At 39.1% G+C, this 13159-nt stretch overlaps 1 protein-coding gene across 1 annotated transcript in view; it reads left to right on the top strand.

The window, feature by feature from the left end:
- The window catches only part of COMMD1 (copper metabolism domain containing 1), a 142501-nt gene extending 133740 nt beyond the window's left edge, over positions 1–8761 (top strand). The window contains exon 3 of the mRNA XM_019549206.1: positions 4957–8761. Coding sequence (XP_019404751.1) covers positions 4957–5064 — 108 coding nt within the window. The 3' untranslated portion in view covers positions 5065–8761. The remainder of the gene's footprint in view (positions 1–4956) is intronic.
- Positions 8762–13159: the final 4398 nt, after the last annotated feature.

Genomic DNA, 13159 nt, shown 5'->3' with positions numbered 1-13159 from the left:
AGTCCCTGTCCCCCCGAGCGCTGCCAGGAGTGACCAGGAATAGTGGTCACAAGCTGGCAGAGGGTAGATTTAGGCTAGATATCAGGAGGTGCTACTTCATGGTCAGGGCGACTAGGATCTGGAATGAACTTCCGAGAGAAGTGGTGCTGGCTCCTACCCTGGGGGTCTTTAAGAGGAGGCTAGATGTACACCTTGCTGGGTCGTTTGACCCCAGTACTCTTTCCTGCTGTGGCAGGGGGTCAGACTTGATGATCTGCTCAGGTCCCTTCTGACCCTAGAAACTATGAAGGGGGAGCTCATGGCAAAATATGCGGCCTGGGGTTGGGGGGCCTGCACGGTGCATATTTCAGGGTCCTGGGGCCCCCAGGCACTCAGAAGTTGGACGGCCCTGATATAAGTAATGCCTTTTCTCTATGAGAAGATTTTAGCAGCTTTGCAAGTTCAGTTCACAGCCTAAGTGAAAGTTCATATTCTGGTATAACAGTGTGTTTTATTTTGTTTAAACCTGCTCCCAAAGTACATGAGCTTGGAGGCTGCTCTGACACATGTTGGAGCAGCCTCAGTTAATCAAGCCTGCTGAAGTGTGATAATTACCATATTCCAGCAGCCTTTCATGTCTTGTGTATCAGCATCCAGGCATTTCAAAATGGCAGCAGGGGCGCTTGAACTAAAGCTTATCAAATGAGCTTTAGTTAAGCACCCCGTCACCATTTTGAAGCACAGGGACACTGATACATGAGACTCTGTGGCACTCTAGTTAGAGTGACTCTCAGATCCGCCCTAATTAAAGCGCTGCCCCCACACCTCCAGAGCACATATAAGTGTGCCCATAGATAGTATCTTTAAGTAAGCAAGGTATTTCTGTGTAAGTGTCTATCCCAGGGGAGTATATATCTGTACAAATGCTTTGATTTAAATTCATATCCTACAGTAAAAAAATGCTACATAGACAAGGACGGGACCAGTTTAGAAATGTATGTAATTAAATATACCAGATCCAACTTTTCTTGCACAGATGAGACCTCAGTCTTTGTTGCTGTCCTTTGGCAGTCCTCCATCAAAACAGGGTACCAAATATCTGAATTCAAGCAAAGTGAACTAAACCTTGTGGTCCACCACCATCATACATTGTCATGAAGCCAAAAGAGTCCATATGTTCTTTGTCCTCTCTGCATGTCACTTCTAACACATTACTGTTGTGACTAGATGATGCCATTCATGCTGTATGGCTCCAGCAAGTTATAGTAAAATTAATATCTAAAAATTTAGGGACAGAGGATATTTTGGAGAAGGGTAAGTCTTTTATTGGATCCACTGTATGGTTGGGAAAGAATTTAAGTAAGCTTTTGAGCACAAACTGCTTTTATTTATTTATTTATTTATTTATTTATTTATTTATTTATTTATTTATTGAAGCAGCTGCAGCTTGAGCAAAGTAATGAATAGACCAATAGCCTGTGAAAAACTCCATATGTAAATAAAAGCAGCCTGCCTAAAGGAATCTGGTAGGGCTATAAAAGAGCAAGGAAATATTCTTGGGGTTAGCTGAAAGGTGATGGGAATGCAGTAGGAAGCATGGTGCCTGAAAATGTTAGCCTCTCTAAAATCTCTTCCAACCATGCAGTTGGTCAGATGAAAGATATCATCTCTACCCTCCCCACCCCCAAATATCCTTGCTTCTCACATTTCCTGCACTGTCATGGATAAAAATCTGGGACCATTCGCTATACAATCTCTCTCCCTTCAGTTCCCTCCCAGGAGGCACAGACATACTAGCCATACTTTCTGGTATCCAGTGACAATTTCTAGTTGACCCCACACAAATCATTGAGTTTTGCTGTTGACTTCAATCAGGCCAAGACTGTAATACAGTGTGGTCATGTTCTCTGAAAGGTCAAGGTAAAACCTCCTATAGCTTTGTTATTGAATTTTATTTGTTTGGTTCCTAAAAAATGAGCCTGTGAAACATTAGCATATTAAAAGAGCTCAGTTATATGAATATAAGGTTTGTTATAGCTATCGTCTTCTGATATAGTGGGACTTTTGTGGAGAAAAGCTGAAAAATATTTCCCCGATAGGTTTCTGAGAAGAAAAGTTTCAGTGCTGCCCTGGTCTCAGACCTAGAAGTGTATTACTGTACATTGAAATTCTGTGTTCCAGTTCACTGAGATTACACCCAAATCTGAGGTTTGGAGTTAACGTTTACCAGCCATCCTCATTCAGATGTGGAATAGCTCGCTCCATCGGGAGCATGCGAGGTCAGGTTACAGTACAGTGACACTGTAAAGCCTCAGGTTATTGAATAACTGTTCATTTGAAAATCTGCCTTCCCACAATTGTTTTCCAATCAAGGCATGCATGGGAAGATATTCCTGAATTTAAGCTATCATTCACTAACTCCTTCATCCTTGGCATGAGGAAATTTTATACATTTCTAGATGCCTTTTCAAGCGTTTGACCTAGATTTTTTCCATTGCGCGCTAATCGGACAGGAAGCTACAACAAAGCAGAGTGCCAAATGCAGATAAGCTGTTAAATTCCATCCCAAATATTTTAATACCACAGACTGCTCAAATTTAACTTGGCTTCACGGGGGTGTTTATATGTTTTATGTGTGGGCTTCAACATGCCAAAGCCTTGTCTGTAAGATATAGCATTAACAGGCATTTTAAAGTATAGACACAAATAGTGGGAGGCTTTCTCTTCAACTCCTAATCTTAGACTTCACACCCATATTAATACAGTTCCTTGATGTTTCACATTCCTTAGCTGTCAAATTGGTCAAATTATATTGGTCCTTATGAAACCCTCACACTTGAGTGATTTGATAAATCGCTCATAAGACCCAGAATTTCAGTAGACAACTCTGGACATAGCTGTGGGGTTGAGGCCTCTGCATTCATTCTGCATATCTTTATCCAACATGAATTTAGTTACAGGGCTATCCTTCACCATACTGCTTGGAATCAAAATTAATAAAATGTTCTGCTTTAAAGAAAAGGCATAGGAAATGATCAGAAAAACTTTGAAAATATAATCTTATTATGAAATGTTCTGGAATTATTGGATTAAACAGTAATTACGAGACGATGCAAAATGAGTTTCAGTTGGGATTTAAATGAACAAATTATACACTTTTGAGTGTATAGTTAAATGCCTTGCATAGAAAATCAGTCCATCGTATGTATAATACAGAAGTTATTGTAAAGTGAGTAATAGAACTAAAAAAAAATAGCAGAAATGGAGACCAAAGGATTTGCAGTAAATAATATTAACAATTAATGTTTGGTTAATTAAATTCCTTTTGAAAATATTCAGATGAATGTTAGTACATAGTACCCACAATTGTTCATGTAATGAAAATGTATATGTACCATAGATGGCTTTTATAAATTATACATTTAAGCTCATATTGCTGATTTGTGCATATACCTGTGGTAATTCCATATGCAATTTAAGTGTAATATTAAATGTCTGATTTTTCAGGCGCACTTGTTTCACAGGCTTCCTGAAACCTGGACCATATCATTTCACTTGACGAGTTTATGCTTTTAATAAATAAGTTACAGTGCCTTTGTTATTTACTTTGCTGCATTTTGCCTTACCTTTGCTACTCATGTTATTTTCTTTCTTCCTTTTTTCTCTTATTAAAAATAAAGAGTCTTTTCTAGTAAGAGACAGGAAGCAAAGGGTATATTTTCTTCTTTGGCACATGGGAAACTCTAGATTCTGTTTAATTTAAATGTCATTTTTTCTAAGTATAGGTTAAAAAAAAAAATCAAACATTAAATCAATAGAAAAAAAAAGTCTCAACTTGAAAAAGTCTCAACCATTAAATAGTAAGTTAAGCGTATAGAATTAAGACACAGTAATGTCTGATAAATATTAAACATGTTGAAAAAATGTAGTTTCATTCAGACTTGAAGCTGTCCTTTATTCTTACAAGGTAGTTTGGCGAATCCATTCTGTACAAAGGATCAGTGGATCTTCAGTGAGTCAGACTGCCTGGAAGGCTGAATATTTCACTATCTCTTTACAAAAAGAAACCTTCCTTTTTTGTTTTTTTTTTTGCATGTTACTCTTCTATTTGAAATTAGGGTTTGTTTTCTTCTCAAAATTGGAATTTTCCCTTGATGTTGTTTTTAGCTTTTCCTTTCTCACTTGAGTGTCTTGCACAGCCCCAGCCTGTCACTGATAGTGGCTCTATTCGAATTAGCATTATTTTACTTATTTCCCAGTGGGTTTTTTTGCCATTGGTACTGATTCACCTGGAATGGCATTTAAGCTATGGACATGTACACTTGCAATAACAAGTGCTATTTCCTAGATTACACAAGAAGCCTTTTCTGATGGCGTGCTCTGTTGAGGAATGAGACCACTGTGTCAGGGACCTCAGAAGTCTTTTTACATTGATTGCTATTACCTAACTGCACTTGGTTAGAATCATTTACTTTTCATATTCATTATTTTCTGTGCCCCTGGCACCCTCTTACTGCTCTTTATACTCATTTTCAACTTACCTTAGGAGCAGCTCACTTTTTTTTTCCCCCCAGGAGACAGGACCTTTCAGAGTACATCAGGGCTGCTCCTTAATTGTTTGTAAGTACCATTGTTCAATGATGTAGAGCAGTGGTTCCCAAACTCTGACAGATTGCACACCACCAATTTAAAACAATGCTACCTTACCTACCATCAGCAAATTTTTTAGTTCAACCTTAAGTACCACCAGCAAATTTCTGTCATATGAAGTAATTATAATAAATCTGTTAACATGTACCACTGAGGGGGGGTCTGTGTACCAGTGGTGGTACCCATACCACAGATTGGGAACTGCTGATGTAGCGCTCTCCTGGTCCCCTGCATTGTAATGGCCTCTCCCTAACAGTCCATACTTTTTTGAATTCACAGGAAGCAGTCTTCTGTCTCATCTAACTGTTCTTTCTTTCTTATTTGTAGGAATCTGATTTTCTGTGTCTGGAATTTGATGAAGCCAGAGTGAATCAAATGTTGAAGAAACTGTCTGAGATCGAAGAGAGCATAAGCACACTGACTCAGACCACTTGACCATCACGATAAAGAGGTTGCAGCTCAGAACATCAATGACCTTTGTATTCTTTTCTTTTTCTATTTTTTATTCATTAAATTGGTGCCATAATCTTCCACTTGCATTTAATCATAACATTTTTTTAAAAGCCCAGTCTCCTTTCTGTCACTGTGGAACACTTTCTCGTAGGACTGTTCCCTTTGATGGGCTATTTGCCTAAGTGCTTAACCGCCGAGTAAGGCTTTGCATAATCAAGTCTGGTATATCAGAGGAGTTTGGCTTTTCTCTTCCTGTCTCTCAATGATTTGTTGCGTCTTCCGGCTCTTATGAATATTGAGCCAAATACTGGCCCAAAGTTAATACCAAAGATAAATTGAACAGCCTGTAGAAGAAGACAGAGACAGGTTAAAGGCAGCTGAGGATTTTCCTTATAAAGTCAAAGCTGTCTAGGATCACTTTTCCCTATTCCGGTTAGTACCCAAGATGGAAAACTGACCCCTCAGCCCAGGTCAGGGATACAGTCTGTTATGCACTGTTTCAAAAAACTAACAAAACCTCAAGCAAGTGGTTCCCCATGAGATTAAGAGGGGAGATTGCCCCAGGTAAAGAAAAAGTGTGAAAGAAGGTTTCTGATTAATCCTCTAGCTCCCATCATACTTTGAATTCCGTAAGTGAATCTAACTATACCATTCAGAACGCTGTCGAAAAGAGTTGCCAGATTACGTAATGGAAGCAAATGAGTCAGCCATTCCAAAGCATGAGGAAGAACCCCTTGGTGAATATATTATATGGCCCTATTTTTCCTTTCTCAACTGGGGTATAAATATTGGAGCAAGTAGAAACCCCAGACAGGAAATAACTTCAGTTTAACAGACTTTTTCCCAATTTAACACATTTATCACTGCCTCGTGGTATTTAACACTTATTTACTCACAAAGGATCTCATTTTACAAAATGCCAAGCAATCCTAACTCTTGTGGATTCATATTAAGCATAGATTTAGCCCTCAGTCTTCATTTCAGTGAATTCCAGTAGATAAAGAAATGAAACCATCATGCAATGAAGATGTGCAGGAGAGAAACTTTTATTTTTATCTGTTAACCTAAGACCATTGTCAGACAGAAGTAGATCAGTCCAAATACAATTTTCATTTCATTTAGGACCCAAAGAAGTCGCAGGAAGTTTTGACACTGGCTTATTTAAGCCTCTGTGTGTGTGTGTGCATGTGTCTGTAAGTGCCATTTATTTTGGAACTGCTGTTTGGCATGTCCTGGCCTGGCCTTGAGACTGTATGCAGATACAGAATTTTTCCAACTGATATGTCTTAAACAGAGGTTTGTTTTTAGTGCACTCCAATATAAAATAAATTTCATTTTTCTCAACCCACTTCTTCCCTTTCCACGGGCTGCCAACGGGATGTTTCTTTTATTCAGTAGTAGTCATGCTACTGAGAATTTTGATAGTCTTCCATGTCAGCTTTTCCTTACCAGAAATGGAAGACTCTCCCTTTTTTCTTTTTTTTTTTTTTGTGGCTGTTGCATTGTACATTCTCCATAGATAGAGGACAAACTGCTTTGCCCACAAAGATTTGGCCAGGAGAATTTTCTGTCTTTACTAGGTTATGTTTGCTATTACACTGAAGAACATCAATGAGGTGACCAAAGAAAAAAATAAGGAAGATGTGTGAAAAAATTAAGGTAGCAAAATGAAGTGCAAGGAAAAATAAGCCTCAACTCAGGCAAACTGACACACCATGCTATTGCAATCTGTGTCTGTATGAAGCCTCAGGGTGAAATCACAGAGTGCTAAGACCTAAAATGTGTGCATGGGAGAAAATGGAACTAATGTTTATGTGCATTGATCAACAAACAGTTATCTAAAACTTTTATTTCAGTAGCACCTTGAGGTCCCAACTGTAGTGCCTAGGTTCTGCAAAATATACACCATTGCATACTTCCAGCTTCCCTAACTAAGTCTTATAATCTAAAACAGCAAGTATGAGATACAAAGAGTTAAGGGGTTGAGAGACAGGTATACACATTCTGTATTTCTTTGCCTTCTATGTCCGTGATGACCCAGAAAGTGTGACAGTTTCTCATCGGGGTAATAACTGTGCAGCCAGCACCTTTCTTTCTGTTGGCTGGAGCAATTCTCGAGTGACAGGCCAAGATTCTGCATTCCCAGTAGTGACCACTTTACTTTTTCTATTATTGATGGCTAAACGCATCTACCCATTAGGGTAGAGGTTGCATCGATTCTTTCAGTTTATTTGAGCCTCTTTGTAAACTGCCCCTAGAGCTAAAATTATACCATGTGTCTGTACTGAGATAGTGATGACAGCATAAAATACTGGTGTGTGATAATTAAAGAACATTTCATTGTCTCCTCATGTGAGTTTATTGCTTGTAAAGAAGCCAGATTGATTGCACTTGGAAACAAATTCTTCCTCTGCAGACTAAGGCAAGGAGGGAATGTCCTGCCCATCCAGTCAAGATTGTGATGCACCACCAGAGTAAATCCATGCTAGGACCCTTGTGGCCTGTATCAAGCAGAATAACTAGGGGTGGGCAAGAAGGGCCCCAGCTTCAGGCACAGACATAGAGAGGAAACAAGATTACTAGCCAATGCTGCTGCCACCCAGGGCATAAAACTGACTTGTTAGGCCTCTGCATGTACCTCCCAACTCTCCTTGTGAGTGGTTTCCCTCTATGTAAGGACCTTACAGGCTTCTATTTCCCATTTTTCTCCTTGTGATCGGAGACCTTTATTGCCATTTCTTAAGCTTATCCCCATCAAAGACTGAGCAAATGCTTTTTGCCACTTGCCCCTGATTTTGAGTAATCCCATCCAGGCCCAAACAAAACACTCCCTTGACAGTCTGCTACTGACACACAAAGATAGGATGCTGCCTAGCCACCATTGCCTGGCTACTCCTAATCTGCTGTCCTTGCAGGGACCCCAGCACTGAGGGAAAACATGGAGAATGCATTAGAGACTGGATACACACAGAAAAGTAATTGCCCAGTAATTTCAGTGATCAATTTCAAGGCAAGTCCTGTGGCAGTTGATGTTTATCACAGGGTTAGGTGAGAATTTTACCTGCAGTGGCATGTCTACATGTGCACATTTAATATGCATTAGCCCAATTTAAGGTGCATTAAGAGTGCACATCTACACGTGTGTGCCCTTAATGCGCCTTAAAAATGGTGATTTTAGGCTGTTTGATCTTAAATTTGATAAGGCAGGTATCAAATTTATGTGCAAATAACTAAGTCGCATTAGCAAGCCCTTAGACGCGCTAATGCGCATTAACTCAGTGTGTGTCCATTGACTTTGGACTAATTTTATTTGGTCTGTACACCCGTGTTAATGTGCCTTAGTGCGTGCATGTGTAGATGCGTGCCTAAATTGCCATAATGCGTGTTAAGGTAATGCGCATTAAGTTCAGGTGCATGTAAAAGCACATATAGAACCCACCTAGTAAGCTTCTAGCTGTCTTGATTGTCTTTCAGAGTAAGAAAGGGGTCAATTCAAGTGCCCCGCCTTCAGTAACTTGCACCATATTCCACACACTTGTCTTATTTTAACCTGTACAGATGATTGGAAAATGTGCTATAAACCAAAAGCAGAGAAACAAGCCCAAAGCACCGATCAGAAACTGTTATTTCACACTAATAAATTTGTGAAAAGGCTGACTCAACAAGGTTACTGAGGCTATTAAAAAAACCACTGGGGTCATTTAAGAAAGCTTTGGAAGCTTTCCTGGAGGAATGGGGATTCTAAAAAGGGCCATGTTTCCATGGGTTTCAGTGACTACACCTCTTTTCATCAGAAGTTTACTCGTAGCTCTCTGATGTTTGTTTTTTTAACTATCAGAATTTGACACTGAATCTTAATATGCACAGGTAATGTGTAAATTTTTTTATAATTTTCTAAAGCACTTGGGTGATTTAGCAGCCCATTTACTTGCTTTTGAAATCAGTGGGAGGTAGGTACTCAAACTACTTGGATACCTAGTCAAATTTTTCCAAAGCACCTCTCCCATTCAAAACTGGTCTTGAGCATTGTTGAAAGCATTGCCTAACGGAACAGTGCATCTGAGGAGCAAAGATTCTGGGTGAAAAATGCAACATTCTGCATGAAAAATGCTTTCTGATTAAATAAATAACAAAGCCATCATGTCAGTGGCTTGTTTTCACACCTCCACTGGAATATGCACACTCTTTCATCAATGGAGAATACTTGATGTTTTGCAATAGTTGCTGCTTAGTTGATGTGGTTGTCCATACGTTGAATTGTGTCAAACAGTTTAAGAAGTGTTTCTTGTTTGACGGGTAAATCTAGTGCAGATTCTCAGTGGTTGTTGTAATCAAAATTTGCATAATGACAATAGCTTGTTAGTAAAACTGTGTTTGAGGAAACAGTGAGGAACTTCAAGCCTAAACATAATGGGACAAGTTGCCTGGGTCATATTAATTCTAAATGAACTCTATCCCCACGCACATAATAGGAAGAGAGACCATAAGTCTGTATGGGATATACAGGCTAAAAACCTGTATGGATTTATTTTGAATGCATGAATTTTACTATATGTATGTTTCAGCCAGTGAAACAGAAGTTGAGATTGTATCAGTTGGTATGATAGGACTAGATTCTTGCCATGTTCCGGGGATCCACTAGTAACAAGACAATGGGTGAAGCAGTGCCTGTATTGCACAAAATGGGGTCATTGTATTTGTCACTGTTCTTATACAACACACTGAATTTGCTGACCTTTCTTTCTGAAAATAAATACAAAATTGACTGATGTGTATTCTCTTATTTCGTTACTTTTTATTAAGTTCCAGGTATCAAACAGTTTGTGTTAGGGCTCACATCTGCTTTCATTAATAACAATGTTATGCTGATATAAACTCCATTGACTTTATTTCTGATTTACCCCAGTGTGAGGGAGAAAGGAGCCCAGGTATTCCATCTTTACCATGTAGTTTTACTATTGAATACATTAAAAATTAAGGTTCTGAAAACTTTCCAGCCCCAATTATTTGTGTCCATTGTGTAAAGTTTATAAATGATGGCCAAACATAGCAGTCTTCAGCTTTGTTCCTTCTTGGATGTGTCAGCTTTTCCATTGCTACAATGTCCTATAGCTTATTCATCCAATCACTTATCATTGTATTCTGGGATTGATTCCAAATGGCTGCTATGATACATCATGCACATTTCTGATTGCTATAACCTGAAATACATTACGTATGACTGGCAGAAACCCAGTGTTTACTTCTCTTTGTGAGATTTTTCTTTTTCTTGGGCACCTTTGTTCCCAGAATTGCTTAATTTTTGGACTGTTTCCCCTGCAATATGTGTATAAAAAGTTCAGCCATGCCACTTTCTCCAAAATCAAGTTAAGCGTATGGCACATCCTGTAAAGTTTGGGGACATGTTAAATAGCAGATATACACTTTTTAATGTTGAGTCTTATGTACTCTGTAACATTTTCCATTGTTTGTTATTCATTTTTTCTTTGTTTGTTTCCATCTCTGTTGTAGACCAATTGGTTTGGGTTCTGAACCTGTTCCATAATATACAGGTTTCCCTCGCTTTATGTGGGTTCTGTATGTGCGAATTCACTCTTATGCAATGACTCTTTTTAGACCAAAAATTCATTATATGCAAGGTAAATTCATTCTTATGTAATTGATGTGGTGGAAGCCTACAGTCAGCTGTTTTGTGTGGTGCATTGTGGGAGTGACACGCATCAAAGTCTTGAAGCTTCTCTCAGCTACCCCAGCCCCAGCCCAGTGGTGTTGGAGGGTGTTGAGAGCCCCATGCCTGCTGACTCTCCTATGGATGTCCTGCCTGTACCTCCTACCAGTGATGAGAAGTTTGACACTGAAGACCCTTCACCACCCTCTCTTCACACGACCTAAACATTCACCACCCTGTGCTTGTGTGTACTGTCTGCTGTTGGTGAGTACAATTGTCTTGTAACAGTGGTAAAAATAGGTATGGGTGTCAATACAGTCGAGGTCTTGGAATGTATCCCTTGTTGTTACATTGTAAAATGGGCTCCCTTTATGCAAATTTGAGTTGCACACCATTTTCCAGGAACGCACGCACAGCGTGAAGTGAAGGAAACCTGTACATTCCTCTGGAGTCAAGTGGTCTGGATTTTTTATTTTGGATAAATCGATTCATTTTCTGAGATGTTTTATATTTGCTGATCCAAATTAAAAATCTTCTTGATATTAGTGTTTTGATTGCCATGTCTTCAAAATAATATTTTTTTTTCTCTAATCAGTTTGCTTCATATATTTTTTTTTGTAATTTTCCAAACAGCAAAAACTTTAGTTCATGTTGTTTTTTATTGGTGGAGGGGGAGAAAACTAGCACTGTATAATGATGGCAAGGGTGAACGTTGTTAGAACTATCCCAGGCTTACTGCCACTCTGTATAATGTATAATTTTTAATCCATTTTTTTCCTATAATGATACAAAATTATTTTTCCTAACTTGAAATTTAAACAGTATCTGTTCTACTCACAACTTCAGTATTATACAATGTCCCAAGTTTAGTCCTGATTATTTTACCTCTAAATTTTCCCTTGCTTATTACTTCTTCCAGACATTTCAGTGGTTTATTCATTTATTCCAAATATTTATACAGAAGAGCTCAGTCTAGCTGGGAAAGGTTACAGTAGTCTTACAAAGAGAGCCCTTTTAAGAAGGCAATATCATGTGATGATGGGGAGGCTTCCAGGATGTGGGGATCCTTCCTAGCGGTTACAGGGAAGTCTTTAATGGCTTATTTTTCACATGGTTTATAATTAAGAAAAGAGACAATAACTCTTCCAATTGGAAATGCTCCTGCTTAGATCCATTTCTTTTGGAAAACCAGATGATTCACAAACTAACAAGGAAGTGGCAGTAAGATACTGGTTTCAATAAATACTCAGGCAGAAATTCAATACTTAACTTTCTTCTTTGTGCCAAGGAAATCCTAACAATGAGCTAATCTGATGTTCTGACCTTTACATGTTATATTAGAATGAATTTTGTGTGTTGATGTCTGGCTTTTTCATTTTGTTTTATAATGTTAACATTACACCGTTGCCTACACTAGGAAAATGAGGTATGTTAATGTGCATGTATTTTGAATAATGTAGTGGTAAACAACATTTAGCATCTACCATAGGTCATGTCTGTGCTAGAAAACAAGATATTTTAATGTGTTAAACTAATCTAATATATGAATGAATGCACTAAAATTGTAGTGTAGACAAGATGTTGATGAGTTAGCTGGTTAGACTAAATTTCAGGTAGACAAGACCTTTGTGTATGTTTGTGATGACACTGGGAGTGACCATAGCGCATAAAGGCATTCACACGTTAGCTTTGATCTAGTTTAACGGTCAGGAGCATTTTCCAGGTTATTGAGGATAAAGTTGACTTTGCCTGCCTGGCAAGCCACAGGGTGAAATAAGCAAAAGGTGAGATGAAGACTCTGCTAAAGCTAGAGATTTTGCTGGCAGCCTCTTACCACTGTAACTGTGTGGCTTAAACTGGTCTGCTAAGGTTACTGGATCCTGAGCTAAATCTATATATTGTGAATAGTGCTTGCTGGTACCATTGACTTCATCACCAATGTTGATGATTCCTTTTCTACTGAGAGGTAAGGTGGAGTCCAAGCCATGCATCCTCCATTCCCCACAGGAAGTAGCACAGAGATGCCCACAGCAGTGGTGCCTCACCTTTTTGGTCCACGGGCCAAATGAATAGTGCCAGCTGTGTCCATGGGCCAGATCTGGTCTGTGAGCCTAATGTGGTGCATGGTGTTGGCCCACCCAGAGCCCAGTGCAGCCTTATGGGGCCCAATCTCTCTTTGTGGGGCCAGCCCAAATGGAGCTGATCCAGCCACATGGAGCTTGTATATTTGGTGGTGGGGAAGCAATGGACTGGATTACAAAGTTCTATGGGCCAAGGAGTTGAACACTCCTACTCTGTACTGGTCATTTGGTGAGCCGTGGTTTGCCTTCAGTCTCTACCTTTTATTGTTTATGGGACACAAAGGCTCACTTAGAAGTTCTCTTGAATTCTCCTTTCTTTCCAAGTTCC

Source organism: Crocodylus porosus, unplaced genomic scaffold (assembly GCF_001723895.1).
Source record: "Crocodylus porosus isolate Cpor-Errol unplaced genomic scaffold, CroPor_comp1, whole genome shotgun sequence".
Taxonomy (NCBI): domain Eukaryota; kingdom Metazoa; phylum Chordata; order Crocodylia; family Crocodylidae; genus Crocodylus; species Crocodylus porosus.
This window is presented reverse-complemented; position numbering and strand designations above follow the sequence as displayed.